Below are 26,297 nucleotides of genomic sequence, written 5' to 3'. Positions count from 1 at the left end.
TCTGGGTTTTGGGTTAACCTCATATCTCTGATTTCGAACAAAGAGATGTGAGAAAGAATGAGAAGAGTGAGTTGGATTTTGTACCATATTTTATGTTTTGGCCGGAAAGTTCCATTTTTTTCCAACAACTCAAGCTTCGGCAAGTATAATAAGGTAGGGTGTTTAGTTCCAAGTTCCTTCATTAATGATTTATGGAATAAATGGGTGGTTTGTAAGATGAATTAATACTTAGAAGTTAAATTACGGTTTGTGTTTCATGTTGGGGTGTATGGGTTCTAGAATAAATTTCAAGTTTTGACGAGCTACAAAACTAGCATGGAACAATTTATGGTTCAAGTGTTCAATTGCAGAAATTTGTGAAATTATTTCCATAATGTGCATGTGGTGTGCATATGGTGTTCATGGCTACATCTTAATATGAGAAGCGGGAATTTTCACTAGTTATGATGCACATATGTTGTGCCCCATAATTTAGCAAGTATGACCATAACCTAGTTGGCCTCAGCGAAAAACAAAATTAAGAAAAAGCTTAAGAGGACGTTAAGGGTCATGAGTGTCCATGAAATAACGACAATGAGTATCATGTTTTCCATGTGCACGGTTAAGTGGTGGTTGATATATGTAACAAGACTTTTTAAACTATCACTGTAACCATATATACGTAACAATTATGTTTTAATTGTATCCACTATACTAATATGTTGCCATTAAAGTTTCTCCCTTTCTGTACATATCATGTGCATGTATTGTACATATTATGTGCATGTGGTGTGCATATAGTGTATATGGTGCATATTTACATCTTTGATACTCTTTGCATTAACATAGTTTACTACTTTTTTTCCTTTGATTTAGAGGTAGGCCCTGCAAATACAAAAAAAAAAAAAGTGAACGAATTCATGAAACAATTTTCTTTGATTCAGTTGGGTTCTTTTGTGCCCATTCAAACTGCAATTTTCAAATCCTTGAAATACTTGAACCCAATCAAATTTGATACCAAATTCAAATTAATGAATCTTTGATTCTTCATATAAAGTTTAGGTTCATTTATCTGATTGCGTCATTTTTCTAATTTTGAAGATAGAGTTGTGAGCTATGGGTTTTTGGATTAAGCTCAGATCTATGAGCATAACATGTGCATGTCGTGTACATACAGTGTATGAGTGAGCTTAATACGAAGAGAGCGAATGAGTACACGAATCAATTTCATCCATATCCTTCTCTCTTCCTTCTTTCCACTTTGATTTATCTCCTTTGCCTCAAATTTATCTCTTCTCCAAAAGGCAACTGACCTTTAATATGTTTTTACATTTAATTGCAACAAAAGCCAAACCCTATTTTAGTGCTTGTAAATTTGGACCAAGAGAGTGAGCAGAGGAAGGGAGAAGACAGAAGAAATGAAAACCCACATATAAATCAGAGAAATGATAAAAAATCAAAAATCAAAAATGAAGGATTTTGGTCTCCTCCAAGAAACACCAAACCAATCACTTCAACTCCAAAAATTCATCAATCAAAAAGCAAAATTAAGCAAACCCAGTTCACAAAATCTACAAATGAAAAGGTAAAAATCGAAGAAGATTGGTGGGTTAGAGAGAGAGAGAGAGATCTTGTGTATATTTGAAATGTAGAGAGAGAGAGAGAGCTTGGATGAAGAAGATTGGTGGGTTAGAGAGAGAGCTCTTGAATGAAGAAGATGGGTGGGTTAGAGAGAGAGCTCTTGAATGAAGAAGATGGGTGGGTTAGGGTTCTTCGAACTAGAATTGGGAGTTTGTTTCTCTCTCTACAAAATGAGAAATGAGGGCTGGAATTTTTAGATAACCTATTTATATGAGAGGACAATTTGGTCATTTCAAGGTGTAGGAAAAATCATATTTCTATCCGATTGTTGTGCATGCCGTGTGCATATATTTGAAATGTTCTATTTTTGTTTCAATATTAAAAAATTATTCTATTTCTAGATATTTTTCAAAAAAATATTGAAATGTAGTTTCTAGGGAGTTCCATAACAATGAGTGGCCAAAAGGAGATATAGATCTTAGGTGTACTTGTTCTATTCAACAAAAAAAAAAAAAAAAGAAGTTAAGAGCCAATGGAAGTTGTGCATATCCTAGTTCCTGTATAAAGTAATGTTTGACAATACTATTGTCGTTTAGGGTAAAAGCCACTTAATATGTAAGACTAGGTTATTAATTAAATTATCGTATTTGAGATCACGATACCAGACACAATTTGTTATATGTCATCTCAAATTGTGGAGTATACAATTTGTTATATGTCATCTCAAATTGTGGAGTCCACTTTAAATGGTACATGTTGAGCGTATAAATCTTATGCTGAAATAAATTAAACATTATGTGTGTATATAAGTAGTTAGATTACTCTTGATAGAGCGAATTATTTTTACAGTAGAATCTTAATTTTTTCATGGTATCACAACCAAATTGTTCTAAGTGCGAAGCTCAATGTCTACATATCACGTGGTCCACATCTTGTGTTGTCCACATGTTAGATTTAAAATTCTCCACAATGAGCGGGGATGTTGAGAGTACGATTTCCACATCCAACAAAGAATAAACTTTGCATGTGCTAAGATGTATTGTCAATTGATTTAGGGTGGTGCTATTCACAAACCTATTTTGACCTTCCACACATCATTCTTAGTTTTTTTATCGTTAGATCAAATAAATTGAAGAGAATTAAATGACATAAATTAATAAAATATGTATGAAAGTTAAAATAAAATAAAAGAATAAAAAAAAATGTATAGATAGCACACCACTCCTGATTTTACGTGAAACCTCAATTCTTCTTCTTTTTTTAAAAAAGCTGCAATTTACATATATATATATATATATATATATATATATATATATATATATATATATTATATAGAGAAATTATATTTACACACTTCAAATTACTTTTCTTATATTTTTTTTATTTTTTAATATTTTCTACACACCATTAACACTAGATAGAAAAATATTAAAAAATTAAAAAAATGTGAAAAAAGTAATTTGAGGTGTGTAAATATAATCTCTCATTTTATATATACATATATATATATATGTATATATATATGTATATTCATCGTAAAATGTTTAAGCAGTAGTAAATACAAAAAGCTGAGAAAAGATTCCAGCACAATTACATGCTGCCATCAGTGAACAAAACATCAAGAATGATATCTGGTGACTCTTCAAACCAGGCGCGCACACAGTGGGAGGAGAGGTCATAACGGACAAAACGATGAGCAGTCTCATTGGCATGGCGACGCGCATGGGCAACAGTAGCTCCAGTCTTAAGTAGCAAAGCTCTCAATTCTGATCATTCATATGAAGACAAACTCGACCAACGTTAACCCACTAATCGCTCTCTCTCCATGAAAAACTTTCAGATTAGGTAACTGTCACAAGTATCTATGCAACAGGAGACCGACCACACACAATCCACGATTCTATGGTCCTTGAAACACCATTCAGTAATAACTTTATATAATAAAATATTTGAACACATAAAATTAACACATCCACAAAATATTCTTTAATATAATATTTATAGTTGTATGTAAATCTTTATTGCGTAAAAAGAACATCAATATATGTATGTCGATTTGGTGAGTTTAAGCCTCACCAACAATCCTACAAATGAAACAAAAGATGCACCAAAAGACGCCTTGGATTTTTAGAACGAAGTCCTCTTGGTCTGGTCACCATGCATTCATGCTACGAGATGTTAACAAGATTGATAATCCTCAAGGGTCTGCTAAGTTAGGCTAACTAGCTGCCAGCCATTAAGCCAACTTGGTCGAAAGTCTTTGCTTTTGTAGATCGTAATATTAGGAGCTAGAAGCATTCGTCTTTCGTTTTCTGAATATAATATTTAAAAGAGGTAGCGAGCTAGGTCGAGCAAGACAAAGTGTGGAAAATGCATGTAGATATATTGAATTAGATTATCTTGTTATGTTTAATCCTTTTATACATGCATCACGAGTCCCTAGGAGGAATGGAGTTTTTTTTAGAGTAAACAAAGATGACTTTGAAATATTGAAAGACCAAATTGATAATTCTATAAAGAGTAATGCTAAGGATATTAAATTTATAGACTAAATTTGTAAATTAAATTATGTGTCACTAATAGGAAATAAACACATTTATTAACGTTTAAGTAATAATTCAATCATTAAATTTCATATCATCTAGTTTACAAAACATAAAGAATTATTTAATCCCACTAGAAAATCAATCGGACCCGGCTTCTCTACCCTTCCACTTTTCATACACTCTCATCTCCTCCTATTTTGTGCGGTCACGGTTAAGTTACGTCAATATTTTATATTGATTTTTTTATGGAGATAATAAGACAAAAAACAATAGTAATATAAAATGTTGACGTAGTTTAACCGTGATCGCATAAATTGGAGGGGATGAAAGTATATGGAAAGTGAAAGGGCAGAGAAGCCAGGTAAATCACAACTATTTGTCGCCTGATTCATAATCTGACCCAAAACATTAAACCATCAAATGGGGTTTTAACGAACCAACTTTCGTTTGATTGGATGCTTAATATGATGACCTAATTGCATTAGTATGAGTGTGCATGTTTTCTATGAGGTGAAAGGTTCAGAATATGATGACCTAATGGTTGACTGAAATAATTATACCGGGCCCATTGATATCTTCAGAATAAATTGATAGATTCCTAATTACATAATCATCAACTTGTGAGTTACTGTTCTTTTGGTTAAAGAATATTTTTATGCTGTGATTTGAGTTAGGTCGATAAAGTGCTGTTTCATTGTATATGAGTTCGGATTTTCTTCTCATCAATATAAATATGAAATGCATGCAATAAACTCGAAATATATATATATATATATATATATATGAAAATTGAATGAAAATAATTGTTTAGTAATTGTACACTACACACTGCCTCACTAGTTAATCTAACTTTCATAGTTATCATTTTTCACACAGTAGCTATCTACTGGGTGTGTATAACTTATAAGTACTCAAATCTTGAGCCGTATAGTTCTCTTTATGCAAGCTAAATTTGAGGAGTAAATTGCGATACGGATGTAGAAGATGTTTATGTTTGTCAAAGAAAATATGTAAGAAGTTTATGTTCAGTTTTGAACAAGGGTGACAAGAATACTTGACCGCATACAGAGATCTATCCATCTTCACAACTTTTATTATATTTTTTTATTGACGCGCTTTCAAACTTCTCCAAACTTCACTGTACAATGACAATGCTATGTATACATGCTACTTGTCATTCCATTTTCACATGCAGAATTTTCTTTCTGATCAGTTTTTAACTTTTTGATATATTGTTTTGTATATGTCTCATTTTGTTATTTAATTGCAAGAAATTATGAATGAATCATATATATATATATATATATAAGTAGTGAAAAAAGTGCTACATTTATCAGTGTAAACAAAAACAATCATTTCTCTTTCATTAATTAATTAGATTATTAATTTAAACTGTACATTCAAGAAAAATTTAGGAAACTTCATTCTAATCCTTAGTAAAGATGACTTTTAGACTACAATTATGAGTAAGATCAAAATCTAATTTTAGTCCCTTGATACGTTAATCACTTCATTGATTAATTATATTTTTTTTTTGTTTTAATTATTTTTCTTTCTCTTCCTAATTTTAATGTATTATATTTCATTATAATTATATTTTTCACTTCATTCACCATGATATATTTTGTTGTAAACATTTAGATAAACTAATTTGTTATACAATCTATTTCAATATACTTTATCTTCTTCATTTAGGTACATTAAATTCAATATAATTCATTTCGGTGCATACATTTTGATACACATATTTTGGTGTATACATTTCAGTGCATACATTTCGGTACATACATTTCGGTGCATACATTACGGTACTAACATTTAGGTACATTAATTTAATATAATAGATTTTGGAACAAATATTTTGGTACATACATTTCGGTACTAACATTTACATTAATTGAGTCTTTCAAGTTTAAAGAATGTTAGATAAAATTAATAAAATAAAAAAATTTGGACAATAAAATTAATTAAAATGTGTATATTAATAATTTTAAATATTTAAAGGGAGACATTGAATAAATTACACATTAATTAATCTGAATTAAGGACACATAAAGGAACTATAATGGATATGTAATCTAATACCAGGTTTTTATTAAATTTTAATCTTTTTCAAGGATTAAAGTTAAATAACCCCAATCAAATTCATCTCGTGAACGTAAATACATTTTATAGTATGAAATATAGGATGATATTTTGATAATACATAAATCTTCCAAACAATACTGCAGACAATCAAATGGAACGGCGGAGCCAAGTTTGGCTTGGCTGAAAACGTATAAGTTTTTTAGTAATCTATCTTCTACTTCTAAATTAGCAATATTTTTCAATTTCTTTCTTTAAAAGAACTTATAAACAGTGATGTATCCATTGTAATCTAATTCTTCGTACTAAACGAGGCCAAACATAATGAAGAAACAACAAATTGCAGCTGATTGGCTTTAAGGCTGGGAGACATGCATGCATGCATGCGTGAAACTGGTACTGCCTGGAATCTGGCGATATAAGATGTAGTGTGTGCTCTGTAGCAGTCTACGATTGCGTCGGTGGGGGATAACGAGGTGACATTATTTTGGTGACAGATACTAATTGTGATAATAGACATTACAAGGGAAAAGGATCTTAATTTGCCACACGCAGACAGTTAACGACTTTAATTTGGATAAAATCCAGCTGGTCAAAGTACGTACCTCGAGGTTGAATAATATTGACATGCATTATTGTGCGAGCATGGACAGTTAGATGTTGAATATATTTCTATTATATTTGTAGTTCCAGTTGCTATTTTAAGTCATGTGATTATTTAACTAGGAAATTGACATTTTTTTTTTTCGAAAGAACCAAAATAATTTACGGTGAACAAATTTATGAGAATGTGAGGATCAAGTCCTACGTCGGTGAGCGACCAAATCATGCAAAGACTTGTAAGAGGTTGTGCTACTCCTCACTTTGTCAATTGATTTATGGTAGAACCTCAATTTCCTTCATAATATTTTCGCCAAAAAAGCTAATCGCTTGGTGATTGATCAATCTTGGTATCCATTCTACATCTTCGAATCTTGAATCTTGATTCTCAATTCCATCTTGATTCTTCATTTTTTTCATTTCTTCAAGGAATTATTTTCTGCACACCAAGTGTTTGAAACATCAATCTATCGTTGCTTGTAAAAAAAAAAGATTTGAACTAATTATGGTGATCGAGCTTTTGCCACTCCATATTCGAAGGAATAAGTTCCCTATTTATCAATTTCACCCGAGCCACGTACCCTAAGTAACTCGTGTTTGTAAACAACCAAATGCTCTATATAACAATCTTCTGAGAAGTAGTCATTTAGTTATTTGCGAACAATTTCACACGTGTTGGAGAATAGATCACACATTATGATCAAATATTCTTCAATTAATATATGAGAGTTTCCATTCCTTAGATGGCTTTGTGATAAAACTCAACACTTAAAAATAGGTAATAAAGTTGAAACAATATCAGTGATATTGATGATGGACCATGCTTGAGTTACAAAGTTTATCAATACTTACACCCTAGTAGTATAATACTTTTTTTTTTTTGTTAATATTTAGGAAACGTAATATTAGGCAGCATAATCTTGCATGCAGCTTACGTGGCCTCATTGAATAAGAGAGGTGATTATATAACATTTACTTGTCCTTCTAACTGTTAACTACATTGGAGAAGAATCAGAGATGAACAATTGAAAAACCAAGAAATGAAGTTTTACAGAGAGAAGAGAAATGTGAGAAAGAATGAATGAAGGTTTTGTATTGAACTCAATGAACTAATCTTACTATCTGTTGACAATAGCTATATATAACTGACTAGAGGACTAGCTAATAAGCTTTGAGTAACAAACTCTAACCAACTATTTCAACTAACTATTACATCATCCAATCCATTTACAAATGTTTTGATGAGCTGGCAGTGATGTATTTAACATCCCCCTTCAATCTCAACTGGGTTTCCCAGTTTGAGATTGAATGAACGCTTTGAGAAATGCAAAACTATGAAGTCCTTCTTGTCCATATAGTCCTAGCCCTGCTGCCCCTCACCAATTAATCCTCCATGGCTCCAAGCATTGAAAATTACTCTGGAACGTTGCAATTTCATACTCATCAATCAACTTCCCAAAGAATTTCAGCCCCTCAAACTGATTTCTACACCTCTGTAGTTACTATTTTCCTTGCGATAAGGTACAACCACAAATAGTTATCATCCTTCCAAACTTGCAAAAAACCAAAACATGTTGCTCATCCCATTATCATCACACATCACCTTTGCAGATACAATCTTCCAAAGACAATGTTTTCCAATATTTCTTTCAACATACCTAGCTAGATTATGGAACCATTTTGTATGCAATCAATACACTTCTTGGCAATCGGCCTTTTTAAGTGCAGAAGTCCCCACACAATTAAGAACAAACTATTCAACAGAAAGGAATGGCTATCGGCCTTTGTATTCCTTCAACAATCTCACAGAAAACAAATTGCATTCAACACACTATTGGCAATCGGCCTTTTTCGAGTGCATAAATCTCGAACACCCAAGAACTAATCAAGCAACATAAGGGAATGGCTATCGGCCTTTGTATTCCTTTAACAATCTCGCAGAAAATGGCTATCGGCCTTAACAGAGAACAAATTGCATTCAACCAAGAACTAATCAAGCAACAGAAAGGAATGGTTATCGGCCTTTGTATTCCTTCAACAATCTCGCAGAAAATGGCTATCGGCTTTAATAGATAAACTTGCATACAAACACTGATCTTGAAGCGATGACCAATCTTGAATCCAAATATCACACTAATATCCCATAAGACTCACATGAAAGATGAACAAACAGAGTGTAGAGAACATTTTCTTACTAAAACATTTAATCAAACAGATTATGTGCACTGTGAAAACCAAAAATCAAGAACCTGATAAGAACTTCAATCTTGACCCAAGAACGTTGAGAAAGAAAACCAGAAATCTCTCATTGATCTAAGAATCCATGGTAGAGTCAACCAACAACCACTTCGTTGATGGACATGATCTACATCCACCAGTCCTTGTCATCATCATACTTCGACAACAAAAATTGCTTCAAGCACGCTGCCACATTAAAATTGCTTGCACATCATGGAAGCTGCCGCCGTACCTAAATGGCAGCGTCAGTTTGACCTGTGGTTTCTCATTCTGCTCGACCACCTCTGCAAGTCTAAAAGAATTTGAACCATTGGATATCCACTGGCGTGTCTTAAACAAGATTTCTGTCATGCGAGTGGCCTCAAAATCGATCATCGTTCGTTGAGCTTCAACAACTTGAGTGGATTCATTTCCAGCAGTTACTCGCACCTGTGTACGATAGAAAGAGTCGGCGGTCGAAGGAATCGAAATCTGAACAATCGTCCCAAATCTCTTTTAAATCCCTAATTTCTTTCGAATTTCATATCCCCAATTTCTTAAACTATGCAGATCTTCGTGAAAACCCTAACCCTCTAGATTGACAGTATCAAGGCGGAGATGAAGAATAGCATGCTGAAGGTGGTTGTTCCGAAGGTGAAGGAAGAGAAGAGAGTCGACGTCTTCCATGTGAAAGTCGAGTAGTGGTGCCGTGCTGGTCTCACCAGCTTCATCTTGAAACTCAGAGGAAAAAAAAAACCCCAAAACTAAACACAAAACCCGGATGAAAAATCCAGAGACCAAAAAATAAGAACTATGAATACGGAAGCATAAACGATCAAATATGCGGAAACAAAAGAAAGTAATGAAGAAAGATAGAAAGTAATGAGAGAAGAGGAATCGACCACCAAGATCCATGGCGTGAGCCTTAGTGGCTCTGATACCATGTTAACTACATTGGAGAAGAAGTAGAGATGAACAATTGTAAAACCAAGAAATGAAGTTTTACAGAGAGAAGAGAAATGTGAGAAAGAATGAATGAAGGTTTTGCATTGAACTCAATGAACTAATCTTACTATTTGTTTACAATAGCTATATATAGCTGACTAAAGAACTAGCTAATAAACTTTGAGTAACAAACTCTAACTAACTCTTTCAATTAACTATACATCATCCAATCCATTTACAACTGTTTTGATGAGCTGTGATATATTCAACACTAACAGGACACGTCTCGTTGGAATGGTGAACAAGCTAGGGTGGTACCGAACCCCATTGACTTCCCAATTTGCTTTGCTTGCTTTGTTCCCTTATTGTATATTTATATACACCCTAACACTTCCCCTACAGCAACATTTCTGCTCTTTTGCTTCTTCTTCTCTCTCTCTCTCTCTCTCTCTCTCTCTCTCTCTCTTCCAAACATAGATTAACTTTTTCCTTTTTCTTGACCAACTATTATTATGGGGAAAAATCCTTGTTGTGAGACGAATGGATTGAAAAAGGGTCCATGGAGTCCGGAGGAAGATCATAAACTCGTTCATTACATTCAGAAACACGGGCATGGGAGATGGCGAACCCTCCCCAAGAATGCAGGTTAGTTTAATTACAAATTAGTAATCATCACGTCTTAAATTTTCTTTCATGCTGGATTGTTCCATGTTTAATTATATATAGTTGAATTAAGTACAAATAATTCACTAAATTTGTGAAGTTTCCTGATCATTTGTTGTTTTGTGTATAGGACTGAAAAGGTGTGGAAAGAGTTGTCGCCTTCGGTGGGCAAACTATTTAAGACCTGATATTAAGAGAGGGAGATTCTCAATGGAAGAAGAAGAGACCATAATACAGTTACACAGTGTTTTGGGAAACAAGTACGTACATATACACTAGAAAATATCGTACTAAAATTTTGTTGTTCATGTTTTTGTTTTCCATTTTATCAAAAACATTCTACTCATGCGTGTGGTCTCATATCCTAGTGGACAAAGTTCTAGGTTTCCATTTCATGTTTTGTTTCAGTCCATTGAAAAAAAAAATTCTTCTTTTAACTGATTTTTTATCCAAAACAATTTTGAACTTTTGTCGGCATGTGGTCTCATATCCTAGTGGACAGGGTTCTGGGTTTCCACTCATAAGTCCTAAGTCGAAACTTCCCATTTTCCTAAACTATTGTAATAGCTTCAAATCCTCCCCGCCCCTTAATAATAATAAATTTAAAAATAAAAATAAATAAATAAAAACTTTTGTCTACTCCATAAATATTTTAATTTATAAAGATTAGGTTTGTCTCTATATATCAAGAAGGGAGCTTAGGACATTTTATGTCATCACACTGTCAATTTAAGCTAAGCCATATTTAGATAAGTCTTGATTGAAGAGTGGACAAAAGTAGTGTACAAGTCAATGCCAATTTTTTATTTCAGTACTTAACTATAAGCTAATTAAGATGATCTCTTTCTATCTAGGTGGTCTACCATTGCTTCTCGCTTGCCAGGAAGAACAGATAATGAGATCAAGAACTATTGGAACACACACATCAGAAAGAGGCTATTAAAAATGGGGATTGATCCTGTCACTCATACTCCTCGTCTCGATCTTCTTGAACTCACCTCCCTTCTCTCATCAACCCTCTATAACTCATCGTCAGATAATTTGCAGCTTAATATTCCGAATCTGCTCAGTATTGGACCTATAATGGATCCAGAGCTCCTCAACTTAGCCGCTACTTTGTTAACAAGCCAACGCAGACCGCAATCATCGCATCCTGAATTTCCTTCAAAGAATCATGCTCAACAAAACCCACTTGCCCTTTTACAAAACAATGATCAAAACCAATTTCAATCAAACCAGCTCCCAAATGTTGCCCCATTTCTAAACCAACCCCTTATCACTAATTTTGGCCACCCTTGTACTACAAATGGAGCCGATCAGAGTAGTTTTGTTCCTATAACAACAAACCAGGCGGGCTCGTATGACTCTAACTACGAGTCAATCATTAGCCATAATATTCCAGGACAAGATTACCAGCCGGCGTGCATTTCTGATAACGTTAATAATCAAAGCTTTCAAAATATGTGTAGCTTTGGTTCGCTGCTATCAACACCTTCCTCAAGTCCGGCCACCACTACCTATGCCAATTGTTGCACAGAAGATGAGAGGGATAGTTTTTGCAGCAATATCTTAAATATGTATCATGACATTCCCAATGACTTAAACGTTACCCAACTTCTGTGAGAGAAACGTTATTAATAATTATTAGATGAGGAGGCTGTGTAGCAAGCAGGAATTTTGTTCGCTCATGAGTCATGCGAATCAAAGTTTGTGTGAACTTTTTAATATTGCACTCTGATTTTAGCTAGGGATTTGAAGTAATCTGAAATTCACGTTAATCTCATCATTTATATATTTTTGAAAAATGACTTGATACTTGATACGATGGTTAATCTTGACTTGATTTATGATGGTTTTATTATTTTGTTTTAGGCTAATTACCTCCTAGGTGACTTTTAAATGCATCACAGAATTTTAGTTTCTCACATTGCATTATAAAGTTTTAGTATTGTTTGGATCAAAACTTAAACTTTGGGCTCGGTGGAAGTTGGCCCAAAGAGCAGCCTAAAAGGAAGAAGCCCAGTCAAGGCCAGTCAAAACCCAGCCGAAGTCCAGAAGACAGGAGAAGCCCGTTTCTGACTAGGTGCAGGCCATGCAGACTACTTGCTCTCCTACCCAATGGCCAAGTGGTATAAACCAGCCAGCTAATCAGCCCAAAAGGTACTTTTAAATGGCAGTACAAGTAAATAGCTGATGAGTCACTATCCTTCAGACTACATTCGGGCAAGATTATAGCTACAGGAGGGCAAGCCAAGGTGTCTATAAAAGGAGAAAGAGAAGTCAGAATCAAGGACACTCAAACAAACAAATACAAGCACAAACTCTGCTCAAAGCCAGATTTGCCTTCAAAACGAAGCTGTAGTCAACCCAATCCTTCATCCCTTTCGGGATAGACACTCAAACAAACAAATACAAGCACAAACTCTGCTCAAAACCAGATTTGCCTTCAAAACGAAGTTGTAGTCAGCCCAATCCTTCATCCCTTTCAGGATAAACCTTTGTAATAGCTCTGCTACCCTGTTCAACTCTTGCTGTAGTATTTATTTCTTCTATAAACTCACCTCCCCGTCCTTTTTCTAAGCTTTCAAACCTCTTGATAAAACACAAAGATAGGAAGTTGCAAGACGATCAGCCTTGCCCGACAAGGTTAAACCTTGCCCGACCCTCTTCGTTTTTGTCTTTTCATTCATTAGTCTAGCAATATGTTGTATACTACAAGTTGTATCCAAGTTATTTCTAGTAATATGGCTATTAAAAGATTCTCTCAACACTTGAATCCGATTTGAATATGTCTTAACAGTTCAAGCCAGATCTAAGTTCTAAGCCCTCAGGCATATAAGATTTGATCACCCTAAAAGTCCTTGGCCTCAAGGCATAAAAAAGAACCTGATGTAGACTTAACCCATCCACTACAAGCTTTGATAACAAGAAGTCCGAAGTTACTTGGGGCGCAAGTAATCGACATGTCACTTAGTTTTATTGCTGTTATATTATGATTACCATATAACGTTCGGGGACAAGATGAATTCTGATGGGAAGCCTCAAGGCATATTCAAGGCCTCACAAAGTCACCTATTTGGATTCATCCTATTTCTCGGGCAAGAACATTGAGTATAGAAGGGGTTCTGATGGGAAGCCTCAAGGCCTATTCAAGGCCCCACAAAGGCACCTATTTGGATTCATTCTGCTCTTTGAGCTCAGGTAATCAGAAGTATGATGGTTATAAGACCCATATAACCAAGAAAATGAACCTTATGTATTCGAGTACTAAGTTAGTTATTGATGGGAAGCTTCAAGGCCTACACCTAAGGCCCCACAAAGGCACCTGTCAATAACTAACATAATCTCTCAAATATATATAATTAAACTCAAACATCCGTTCTACATCTGCCATGCTGAAGATGGCAGTGGCACGCCTGAGCACTTAAAAGTTAATCTTGATTGTGAGCCTCAAGGCCTACACCTAAGGCCTCACAAAGGCACCTTTCAAAGTTAACTATGTCCTTCTCTTTCAGCCTTGCCCGACAAGCCTTGCCCAACAGGCTTTGCCCGGCAAGCCCGCCAGTAAAGCAGAAGCCCGACAGAAAGCATCAACCGGTGCCAACCTCTCGGGGAGCTGTGTGCTCGTCGGACAGGAAGCATCCCCCACGGAAATTCCCACCACGAACAAGTATCATATCAATTAGTGACGGATGTACATTGAGACCGAGGTTGTCCCAGTACCACCCAAAGTTCGGGAAATATACATGCCGGCTGGTTTGAAGTCGGGCTGCATGAGGTTTATGACATGGGCGAAGAGGAAGCAGAGATCAAGGGAATGGAGCATGTCAGCGATTTGAATGTTGGCTGCGATATCGGGAGGAAAGTGATTGCACGAATAAAAAAAAGTTTAGAGCTGACTTTATTGGTTTTAAATAATAAGCTAAAGTTTTGAGTTTTACTTGAGTTTAAAACAAAGAATCCAAGATCAACTTATTTTCATGTTAGACCTACATTTCCTTATTCTTAAAGTTCTTCATTTTTTTTAAAATGATAGGATAATCTACGTTAAATTTAACTAAACTACAGAAAGAGATTCGAGCACATGACATCGCATGCATGAGCGAATGATTTAACCAACTGATCCTATGGTAATGTTAGCAAGTGCCATTAGCCTTATTTTGGAACACGTTAAATCTGCATAAAATGTCATAGTATATTTAGAAGTGCAGGATTCCAACACAAGTGATAAGTTAAAATATCATATAATGGTGCGGATGTATGCGCGAAGAAGTTCAAGATCTTGTAGTAAACATTTAATACGCCAATGTGAGGTACTCTTGGCATTTTCGTGCACGTGTGACATCTCTTGGTCCTAGCACGTGTTTTAATTTATATTGAGTGACATTAGGATATGTGTGACAGTTAGTGTTACACATGCATCCCAATTGCTTCTAAAGAGGCAACATGCATGATGAATTAACCTCCCATCCCATTGGATTCCACAAGCAAAACAAAATATAAAAATTCATGTTTACTATCATAAAGCAGTGTGTTTGAAAATTTTGTGTTGCATTGTTCAAGTTTAATGTGTATTCCATTATTGACGTGCACTGCCAAGTTGTAAAACTTTTTTACAGCTTTTTAGTCAAAATGGTTTCTGAGATTTGCATAACACATACTTTGGTTCTTGAGATTGAAAATCAATAGAAGTAGTTCCTGAAATTGTCCACCATCCATTATTTTGGTCCTTTCGTTAAAAAACTCCATTAAGTTGAGGGTATTTTTAGCCAAAATGATTTCTGAGATTTGCATAACACATAACTTTGGTCCATAAGATTGTCCACCATCCATCATTTTGGTCATTCCGTTAAAAAGCTCAAGGATCACTTAACGGAATTTTTTAATGGAATGACCAAAATAATTGATGGTGGATAATCTCATGAACTACTTCTATTGATTTCCAATCTCAGGAACCAAAATTGTGTTAAGCAAATCTCAATGACCATTTTGGCTAAAAAGCCATTTTTTTACACAATCAAACCAACTTACCATGAAAAGCTCAAAACAACTTGAGCTTGGTATCAGACCTGAAATTTTTGAGTGAGCTCAAGCTCAGCTTATATAAGAAGCAAGTCAAGCCAAGCTCAAGATCAAAAATACAAACAAGAATGAGAAACTGCAATGCTTAAATTTATGAAGTTCAACTTATAAAAATACCACCGCTTCTTTATATATATTTATTATTAATAAAATTTCATTAGGTATATATATATATATATGTATGTATGTATGTATATATATGTATGTATGTATGTATGTATAATTGTGTACCAAACAAAAAAAAACTACTTAATGACCCCAAACAAAAAAAAACTACTTAATGACCCAATAAAAATAAGAATGGACTTCAAGATGGTCCTTGTACATGTTACCGTTCATAAAAAATTTCTTGAGCAAGTACAAGAACTTCAATATGTTTAAAAGAAGTGGAAAGAAAAAAGAAGAAACTTAGCTAAATCCGAATGCGGAACCTCAGCAATTGGCATGAATCTATGTAGCAAATTCAAACACCATCACCCAGCATATTGGCAAAATTACGCAGTTTCCGCAAATTCCTGCACTACCTCTTTTACACCTTTGAACATCTCCGGTGTCATCTTCCAGTGTCGACAAATGTGGTGTCCCTCAACTTAACTACTAAGTCTCTCAAAGAAGTAAAGGTATCCCATGTCCTTGGGAGGATTAACGGAAGCTCCAACTTTGTCGTCATTGAAAATAACCCATCTGCCATCTTTTAAGATGTGAGCAACATAATGACCACATTGAGTAGATGTTCCGATGTGGCTTACAATTCCAATGAGTCTATATCCTGCATAGAGCCAAGCGACAACAGTTCTCAAAACCCTAAAATTGAACATATCGATGTCTTCATGTAATTACTGTTTAACACGTGTGTCACATATGCATCACACATATACATCTATAAGAGGTCTAAGATACTTACTCCCTGCTCCATCAGGCAGTCCAGCATCAATCGCAGTAGGTGCAGTGTCAGATGTTGTCGCATCCATGTCCGATGAAGCAGAAGCATCAGGATTGTTGAATATCCAATCTGTGGCTTTCTCGATGTCACCACCCTGTCAAATATACATAATTTAAAGATAAGCAAAGGTTACCAAAATCTTCTGTAGTTAAACAAATACACAAACAGCTGCCTATTCTAGAAATAAAAAGGAGCTCCTAAAAAGATTTACCGATGCTTTCAGTGCCTTCCGAGCAGTGTCTTCTTGAAAACCAAATGAAATCAACATATCAACTTTTGATTGATCAACCGCACACTGTCCCCCTTGAGAAATAGGAGCATCTATATCTGGAAATGGAAGAGTGCATCAGTATCATTTAGCTCCCTAAACATAACAATTCATAGCTCAAAACCTAGCTCTTGCTAGAAAGATAACTACTTTCCGAGATGAAAGACATATTCTGGCAAGAACCATGTTGCATTACCTGCATCATCCATGTGTGAAAGTAGCCAATTCATTGCCTCTTCCACTCCAGTATTTGACGTATTAATGGCAGCTTTCTGACAGTGTAACTGATTAAAACCCATTGAAACAAGCTGGAAAACAATACTCTCATCGGCAACAGGCTCATTTGGTTCCTCCTCTTCCCCTGAAACTTAATAGTCTAGTCAACGCATAATTCAGAGAGAAGCAAAAATATCATTTTAAATTAGCCAAGCACATGTATGCAAATACCATAAAAGACCAAAAAATGCAAAAGAGACTCTCGCGGTGCTTGCACATTTTCTAAATTCAATTAGTAAAGGACATGTCTAAGGAGCATAATGCAATTACATGCTAAAAACGTGATTTTAACACTTTTGTTTGGCTGCGAGTTCATACACTTCCAAAATATGAGAGTACTTGGGTTTAATTATGATGTGACAATACAAAGATCCACTGAAATGCACTACAATTTGGGTGAAAATTCCATGTAAAATGCACTTAAGGGAACATCCACAAACATATGCAGGCACCATCGAGAAGTTTTTACAATTTCTCCAAAAAATATTCAATAAGACGTTGGGAAAATAAAATTGTAACACATACCGCCCTCCGGCAACAACTCTTCACCAGGTTGGAGTCCCTTGCTGCGCATGTGACTGATATCTATGATATCAGGAACATCTATATATACATCTGCAGAGACAGATACAGAAAACAATGAGAAGCCTATAAAAAAACCAGCAGTATTAATGCATAACAATTTAGGAACCCAGCAGAAAATACCTAGTTTTTTGGGCACCCAGCCCACTTCCATTACAAACTTTCGCATGTGCAACACCAGATAATCAGGGAACGAAGTTAGACCTGCACTCCTGCAATGTATTAAAATAGATTTAAGGAAGAAATATAATTTTACAGTAGGCATAAAGATTATTCAAGACATGCTTAGTTACCAGTTCGGAAATACATGATAAAAGAACATCTTAACTTGTAGTGGAACAGAATTAACCAATTTTCCTTCCTAAACATCTTAACTTGTAGTGGAACAAATTAAGCAAAATTAGTGGACAGCTCCATCATTTTGTTTATCCAAATAACTTGAAGTCCTCCACATGCATTCTTGTCCATCAATCAGCCTTTAGCAGACGAAAATAACATAATCTAAAAATATTTTGACACCAGCAATCAGAAAGCTTACTTCACAGCCGTTGTCTTGGCCTTCAAACCAGTGCTGTAAAAATCCTGTATCTCTTCGGGAGATGAAAAGCTTGCAAGGCATGCTTCTAGAGGAACCCTTGGACGTACAATCTCATCACTGGATCTGGAAGAACTCACATTCTTAGTTCAAAGTGTGCAAGGAGATCAAAAATGAAACCATGATATTGAATTTGAAACCATATAAACTCACACTTCCTTGCCTTCCGCAATCTTTTCTGCTTTCAATTTTTGAAAGGCTTCAAGTTCTTCTGAATTTTCAAAGTAAGAAGAAAACAACAGTATCAGCTTCTGGATCATGTTTCAGCATCAATAGTGATTAGTGACTCAAGACCATCAACGGTGGCCCAAGAAGAAACTCACCTTTATTAGTGGCTGCATGAAGTGGGATGTTTAATGAGAGAATGTAGTCAAGCCTTCTATTGTAAGCAACTTTCCCAGACGAACACATAATACGATCTTCAATGCCAAACTTAAAACTCCTCGCAGGATCCACCTCAGGTCTTCCAGAATGAACTCGTTCAACTTGGTCAAGAAAATGAAGGAAGAACTCCAAGGCATCCTAAACAAAATTTGGTTTCAATTATTTACATTAAACAGCAAAAGTCATATGTGAGAGGGTCAAATATTATTCTCCCAGTTGCATATGCTTTTAATTGTTTACTGCTTTGTTAGCTGTTGATTAAAATTTAAATGTTGTGGATTAGTTTCTAACAGCTAGATTCTTAGTCGCTTTTCTCATATGCCAAGTGTAGGCCATGTGTTTTAATCGCAATGGATGAATGGTTGAGTGGCTGATATAGGATCTTGTGTAAGAAAAATATCATTATTCTTGTACCTCTTGCTCAGATATGAGATTTACAGAAATATAGAAACGTTCTCTCTGCCATTTTCTTGCTTCATCCTTTTGTCATTTACATTATAAATTCACACGTGGATATTAATTGAGGTTTTAAACTTCAATTTTTTAGTAAATAAGACAATAAAAATATTAAAAAAAAACACCACACATCTTCTTTAAGGATAAAAAAAACCGATTTCTGTCAAAAATTGCAAATCTTTTGTCATAGATCATAAGAGATGGTGAATGTACCTGTTGTCTCATGGAGGAAAATTCAGGATGGCTGGCAGCTATAAGCGCTTTAAACATACGAGGAGGTATCCCTTCATGTTTCTAATAGTATTTGAAGGTGGATTAAAACAAAAGAGAGACAGAACAAGTCAAAAGGAAATCACTGAATGAACCTGGCATATTAAATGGCGGAAGCATGTTCTTTTTATTGATTTTTTAAAGTATAAGAAATTGAGGGAAGTATTGGGAAAGTATCGAGAAATATGCATACAACAGTCTCATCAAGATTCAATATAAAAGTGAACAGGAAACAAATCACTAGCATTTTGAGTTCAAATTTACACAGGAATACCAAAACACTAACAATGAATAAGCATTGATAAGTAAGGCACTTAGAATGCAGATGCTTATCCAGAGAGCTTACTAATTTTGTTGTAGGGGCAATGGCATTTGTATGATCTTTTTCCTGGACAACATATAAGAAATCTCAGCCACCATCAAGCAAACAGAAACTGTCAAATCAAACCATTTTGTTAATACAAACATACCTCGGTTACAGGTACGGAGTATTTACCAGACAGCAAACCATGCGCCAGCTTTGTTCTGCCAGATAACACAGAAGTCTTAAGTACAAATGACTTTGTGCAGAAAACTTTCCCAAACCAGTTTTTTATGATTCAACTTAATTTTCTTAGAAGGATAGGCCGAGGAAGAGGGAAAAGAACTACTTGCAGAAGTAAAAAAAAAAAAAAAAAACAGACCTACACATGCAGACACATGTGTTTACACCAATAATTGCAAAGCAATTAATGTCGAACACAAGACTCACATTAACAAGTAACACAGCTTAGAGCATCTCCAAAGGAGATGTCAAATTTTAAACATCAAAATGATAGTCGATAGCTTATGTGGCAATTTGACATTTTGTACAATATTTTGCTCCACCCGATATGTTAAATAATAATGTCATTTAATAAATTTTTTATCTTTTTGTGGAGTCCAATGATTAAGGCAACCAATCAAATATTTCAAAAACATAACAACATTTATTATATATTATATTAATCTATTAAAAAATCATTTAATGAATTTGACAGCTAAAGACTTTGCCTTCAAATGACTCAGCACCACGTAAGAAATTGAAGGCTCGGTTGGAGAGAGTTTGCTGCCATTTTTTACTGTTGTATGTCTACGTGGCAATTTTGACATATCCTTTGGAGCTGCTCTTAGCTTTCTTAGCATGAATAGCAACATATAGTTAAACACAATAGATGATAGAAATGCACATAGAATCAACACTAAGAATCCGCTAACTACTTACAACTGCATGTTCAGGTCTACAGTGGGGTCAGCTGGTGCTTTCTCAAAAGCCATTTTCAAACTTTGATTCTTGAAGTATCTGATCAAATGTAATAACAAAATATTAACCGGTATGAAACATCTCTCTTCTAAATTGATTTGTTTTCATTGAAACTAAATAACATAAAGTGTAAACTTACCCGGAATAGAAAGAGTGTGTTGAAAACACAACTTGCATAGTCGCTGCCATATAACAGCTGCAATAAAACAAAATGAGAAATCAAGACATTGTCAATAGATACAATGTCTTCAGAATACTAAACAGTACCAAATATACCTGTTTCCAAGATTGACAAGTCCAGTGTAACCAGGTCCAAATATCAGTTCAACCTCCTGTCCACTTTCTTGAATCCGGTTCCAGTCAAAATTGGTATTCTGGTCAAGCTCTCTTTCAGCAGTTGTCATTTCTGTCTGAAAACAAGAATGGTATCAGCTATTCTATCAAATTTAACACTGACAGAATAATATTACCACAAGCACAGCAATCCAAATGCACAATTTCCAAGAAAACATTTGGAATGTTAAGGAATTTCAGGGAAACAAAATACTGAACTTCAAAAGCAAATCAGAAGTCAGAGATATCTGGTTTTCATTGGAACATTCACGATTGACCACGCACTTTAACCAAATGGTCCAGCAAGGGAGTGCTTTAACCAAAGGTAAGAGGAATATGTGATCAATCCCCTGTTCGTAGAGTGCTGACTCTTCTGTGCAATACGGAAATGCAACCAAAAGAGAAAACTTCAAGACCTGTTCAAAGAGCTAGAGTCCAGAAATCTTCTGTAGTTGTTACAGAACTTATGATATCATTACTGTATTTAAAATCTAAACCATTAGATTACTTGCATGCAACAGATTTCTTCATCTTAAAAGATGAACATTAGATCTTTCATACCTCAATGTATTATTAAAAATTTGACCCAGTCAAACATTTCACAAGTTTTGTTATCCCGCTAGAACATTATAATTGTCTTCAATTATGTCTAAAAGATATCCCTAACACACTAAAAATTGAAATTTTTATTCATAACGGGAAATAAATTTATTCAAATATGTGTATAAAAATACAATACCACATGTTTCATTTCAATCTTTGCAAGGAAAACCAACTGGTAAATAATTTGACAATAACTGCATCATGTCACATTTGGTATATGAGAATGCCACATAAAGATTTAATCCAACTAATAGAAAAATAATAGTTAAACTCTCTATATTAAGAACATTTTTTAGCATATGTTAAGAATAGAGGAGCCCTGCTTGGAACAAAAAAATAGAGAATTAGGAGGTCCAAAGCACATTTCAGAAAAGATGAAACTAACCTTCAGTAATGATGAAAAATCAATGCCAAAAAATGCCAGATGTTGCGCCAAAAGTGGGTCTAATACACTATCATCCTCTGGGTATGAGAAAACATCTGAGCTGCCACAATATGTTAGTTATCAATAGCAATCAATACATGTAAGACAAACTCATTCATCTGAAATAATCAACTACTAGGTCAAGTTTGCCAGGATTTGTCTGCTAAACAGCATGTTTTTCATTCATGAACATGAACCAGATAAAATTGCGTAACTTTTATGTACTTACAAACACAAGCACATGACGAATAGGATAAGTAATTGCAGAGATTTTAACAACACAAGACAGCATTACCTGCTCCTTCCAGATCAGCTGTAATTGTCCCCAGCTTTACAGCAAGAGGATAGCCCGTTTCCTTATAGTGTTCAATGGCATGGTTGTTGCCACCAGTTCCATCCCAATTTTTTCTCCCACAAAGGATCATTCCATCAGTTAGATTTAACCAAAGGTTTTCTCTTTTATCACACTTGCAACATTTCCAGCCAGATGAAGGAATAATAATACCATTGTCAATCTGTTGCAAATTCGTTGCATATGCACTAACTTGCTTCTTCTCAGCTGTCCATGCTGCAAGTTGTTCTTTCCTCTCAGCACCCTCAGCCAATAAAATGGCATCAACAGCCAATCTTACCTGCAGAAAAAAAAGTCATAATTGTTCCCTATTTGCTCTCTTATTTATTTCACATCAATAATGATCTAGAACAAATAGAAAAGAATGAGCACCTTCTCTGGTAATTCGACAGAAGGAAATGGAAGAGTTACATAATCAGGCAGTAGGACTATATTGTGTGTTTCTTCATATTCAGGTTCATTGTTATCAAATCCCCCATCGACACCTACAAATCATACCACAGGTTAAAATTTGTTTCACCACAACAGAACATCTACTACTAGTACACAGTACGATAACCATTGGGTCTTGCAAAGCTACGCTAGAACATCTGAAGCTTAAGCAATATTAACACTAAAAACATGATGAGCCTGTACCAACCACATCAAATAATACACATACAAATTGTAGTAGTATGTACTATGGAAAGATCCATAAAATTTGCATCTTGTCTATTTACCTCAAAAGTTTTAATAGAAACATTTTCGCTTATATAGTTTGGAAAATAGGACTCAGCACTACCATATTAGAAATAGAGAGATAGAGCGAGCGGTTCTTCAAATTTGAATAAGATTTATTTGCAAATACTAACTTAATTGAGTGTGTTCCTCGCCAACAGACATTATTTGCTTCAATATTAACAAAGAGAGATCAGGTTCCTTTTTCTCCTTTGAAGATTATACACATTCATTTTGTTTTCAGTGAGAACTGTTAAAACTTCTATTGTTCGATGACTATACATATGCTGCATGCATTGTAGTCTAAATACTCTCAAATCAGGATATGTCATCCAACATGCATAACGGTGCCTCTAAATAGCATAGATTGCAAAAATACATCATCCAAACTCAGTAATTTCCAATACCGCAAAGGCATAGATCATTTTGATTAAAATTACCTATAGCCATGAGTGTGGGTTTCTTCAAAGGCCTATCTTCAGGAACCAACACTTTTGTTTGCTTTATATGCAAATAAACTGGATTTCCAGTCTTTTCATAGTTCCAGCCCACGCAATCCTTCCCAAAAGCAAGAAATGTGTTCATGTCCACAAACAAACCACCTTCTGATCTCTGAAAACCATCACGGAATAACCATTAGAGAAAATAAACCCACAAATAAAACAAATTGTATGAAATTATTTAAGTGAATTCCTGATACAACCAAGAACTTTTCAACATTTAAATGTTAAGGGAAATTGAAGCCTCTTATAGCCCTTATAACTTCTTAAAAAACAAGGGACAAAAAATCAATCACAACAACCTAAAACCAAACACTATTCATTGTATAAGAAACCAAGTAATTGAAACCCTACGAATATGTTTCATACTCAGTTATTTAGGTATTTGTTTTTACGAACATACAGAAAACTTCACCAACTATATTGAACTCGTAATTCATAGTTACTTTGCATGTATGTCAACCAAGTATCGTAAGTAAATTGCTCCCAGTTGTTCAATCATTTGATAACCAGAGTCACTTTCCTTCTGTACACTTTTCCGGCATCCAAACTATGCAAGTGGAAATTGCACCAGCAAAATACAAGGAAAAATAAAAACGAAACAAAACACATTGTTAAGCCATAAAAATCATTGAAGTGCAGCAAAAATCAAAGCAGCATTTGGAAGAAATACTCAAATTCGAAAACACTAGCTATTGAGAAATCAAGAGAAGATAAAAATTAACACAAAGGGCAGTATTAGTATAGTGAGCAAATCCTGAATTCGTCGTAGCAGCTTCTAGTTGTTTCCTATACTTCCTCAGCAGCCAAACAGAAGACAAGTAAACATATTAATCCCCTGTTTGGCCGGGGAGAAAGCTCGAGAAAATTCAACAGAAAAACGAAACCAAATTCTAGAGTATCGAGCTTGGAGTAGATAAAGTGAGTGAGAGCAAAATTGGAGGGAAATTGTTTACCGGAGTGTCGAAAGAGATGCAGCATTCTTGCTTGTAGATGCGGTTGGTGGGTTCCGGGATCCGAACCCGGGAGAGATTGGATCGGAGCAGGTCCATGGGGTCCAGCATCGCTCTCTCTGCAGAAACAAAGGGTTTTGAAATTGGATAGGCAAGAGAGGGAGAGAATATGGTTCTTTGCCCTAAGTGCAAAGTTTCTGTATGCTTCTTGTAAACAACACTGAATATCTTTTGAAATTTCTCATCTATTTAAACTATATTTTATAAATTATATGATTTTGTCATTGAATTTTATTTAAATATTATATAATTTCTAATATGATATATGTTGGAGTGAGATTTCATACAAGAATAAATACCTCTACAGATTTGTTGACCGCAATCCTCACGTTCGCCGAATCCTTCTTCGAGATGTCCCAAAATAATCTTCCTCCGTAGCTTGCCCAGGCAGGGTACCTGCAAAAGATACTCTGACACTCAAGTCAGTTGATTTGTTTCTATTTTCTGGATTCCCTTCGGTATTTCTCACGTACCCGGTTATTTGGGTCCTCTCCCTATTTATAGGACCGCATGCTTGAGGATCAAGTCCCACCACCAGTCCTCCTTCCCACTTCCTTAATGGTCATCCGTCATGTAACTGCATGCCCTGGGAACAACTACCACGACCCGCCTCCCTCTCCCACTTCTCCTTCGTAGTGGGGAATTATCTAGGCACGTTCCCTTGTGTATACTTCTTGTGGGCTTTTGTCTTGCACACCTCTTTCTCCTTGGATGATTGGTATTGGCCTATGAGTCGAAGCCGGATTTTATCCTCCCATAATGCCCCATTTTTTCCTTTTTTACACATGTAAAATAGGGGAAAACTGAGTTTTTCGATCTCATGAGGCCTTGAAATCCTACTCTTTAAAGGGCTGATACTTATATGATTTTCGAACGAAGATTTACGACGACTGACACTACGAACATTACGAAAGTAAACTGACAGGACGAACATTACGCAAGTGGACTGACAGTAAAGTAAACTGATATGACGAATATCACGAACATTACGAACATTACGAAAGTAAACTCACATCACGAAAGGGGATTACGAAGACTGATAAAAGTGGACTGACATTACAAACATCACGAACATTACGAATATTACGAACATTACGAAAGAAAATTCACATGACGAACATCACGAAAGGGGATTACGAAGACTGACGAAAGGGGAATACGAAGACTGACAAAAGTGGACTGACATTACAAACATCACGAACATTACGAACATTACGAAAGCAAATTCACATGACGAACATCACGAAAGGGGATTACGAAGACTAACAAAAGTGGACTGACATACAGTGTACACCGCACTTATTACACATATGTATATGTATGTATATATGTATATATATATATATATGTATGTATAGATATATATATGTATATATACCATGCATGTTTCCTCCTCACGCATATAATCCATAATGCCAGGCCGCACGCCTACACTTCTAATCTACATGCCTATATAGAGACCCATGGCAACCTGACATGCGGCTTTGACAAGAAAATACAATCGTGGACACGCTATGATGCCACAAAAGTCAAATTCTCTTCTTTCTTTTTTCTTTATATATATATATATATATATATATATATTATTGTAGACTTGTAGA

At 35.1% G+C, this 26,297-nt stretch overlaps 2 protein-coding genes across 2 annotated transcripts; one reads left to right on the top strand and one right to left on the bottom strand.

The window, feature by feature from the left end:
• The first annotated feature begins 10,355 nt into the window (after positions 1-10,355).
• On the top strand, positions 10,356-12,436 carry LOC103430911 (transcription factor MYB74-like). The gene is made up of 3 exons (XM_070819291.1): positions 10,356-10,598; positions 10,747-10,876; positions 11,471-12,436. Exons 1-3 carry the CDS (start codon positions 10,466-10,468, stop codon positions 12,237-12,239), a joined length of 1,032 nt encoding a protein of 343 aa, XP_070675392.1. The 5' UTR covers positions 10,356-10,465; the 3' UTR covers positions 12,240-12,436.
• Positions 12,437-15,972: 3,536 nt separating this feature from the next.
• LOC103419025 (ubiquitin carboxyl-terminal hydrolase 14-like) lies at positions 15,973-24,901 on the bottom strand. The gene is made up of 20 exons (XM_008357147.4): positions 24,640-24,901; positions 23,624-23,795; positions 22,839-22,951; positions 22,410-22,746; positions 22,076-22,170; positions 21,031-21,164; positions 20,894-20,950; positions 20,716-20,793; positions 19,943-19,997; positions 19,819-19,860; positions 19,416-19,496; positions 18,686-18,884; positions 18,516-18,573; positions 18,306-18,428; positions 17,891-17,979; positions 17,711-17,800; positions 17,106-17,270; positions 16,853-16,968; positions 16,603-16,735; positions 15,973-16,467 (listed from the first exon to the last, which is right to left on the bottom strand). The coding sequence occupies exons 1-20, from the start codon at positions 24,745-24,747 to the stop codon at positions 16,289-16,291; spliced, it is 2,424 nt and encodes an 807-aa protein (XP_008355369.3). The 5' UTR covers positions 24,748-24,901; the 3' UTR covers positions 15,973-16,288.
• Positions 24,902-26,297: the final 1,396 nt, after the last annotated feature.

The sequence above is a fragment of the Malus domestica genome, chromosome 03 (genome assembly GCF_042453785.1).
Source record: "Malus domestica chromosome 03, GDT2T_hap1".
NCBI classification, from domain to species: domain Eukaryota; kingdom Viridiplantae; phylum Streptophyta; class Magnoliopsida; order Rosales; family Rosaceae; genus Malus; species Malus domestica.
The sequence above is the reverse complement of the archived record's forward strand: the minus strand, read 5'-3'. Positions and strand labels throughout refer to the sequence as shown.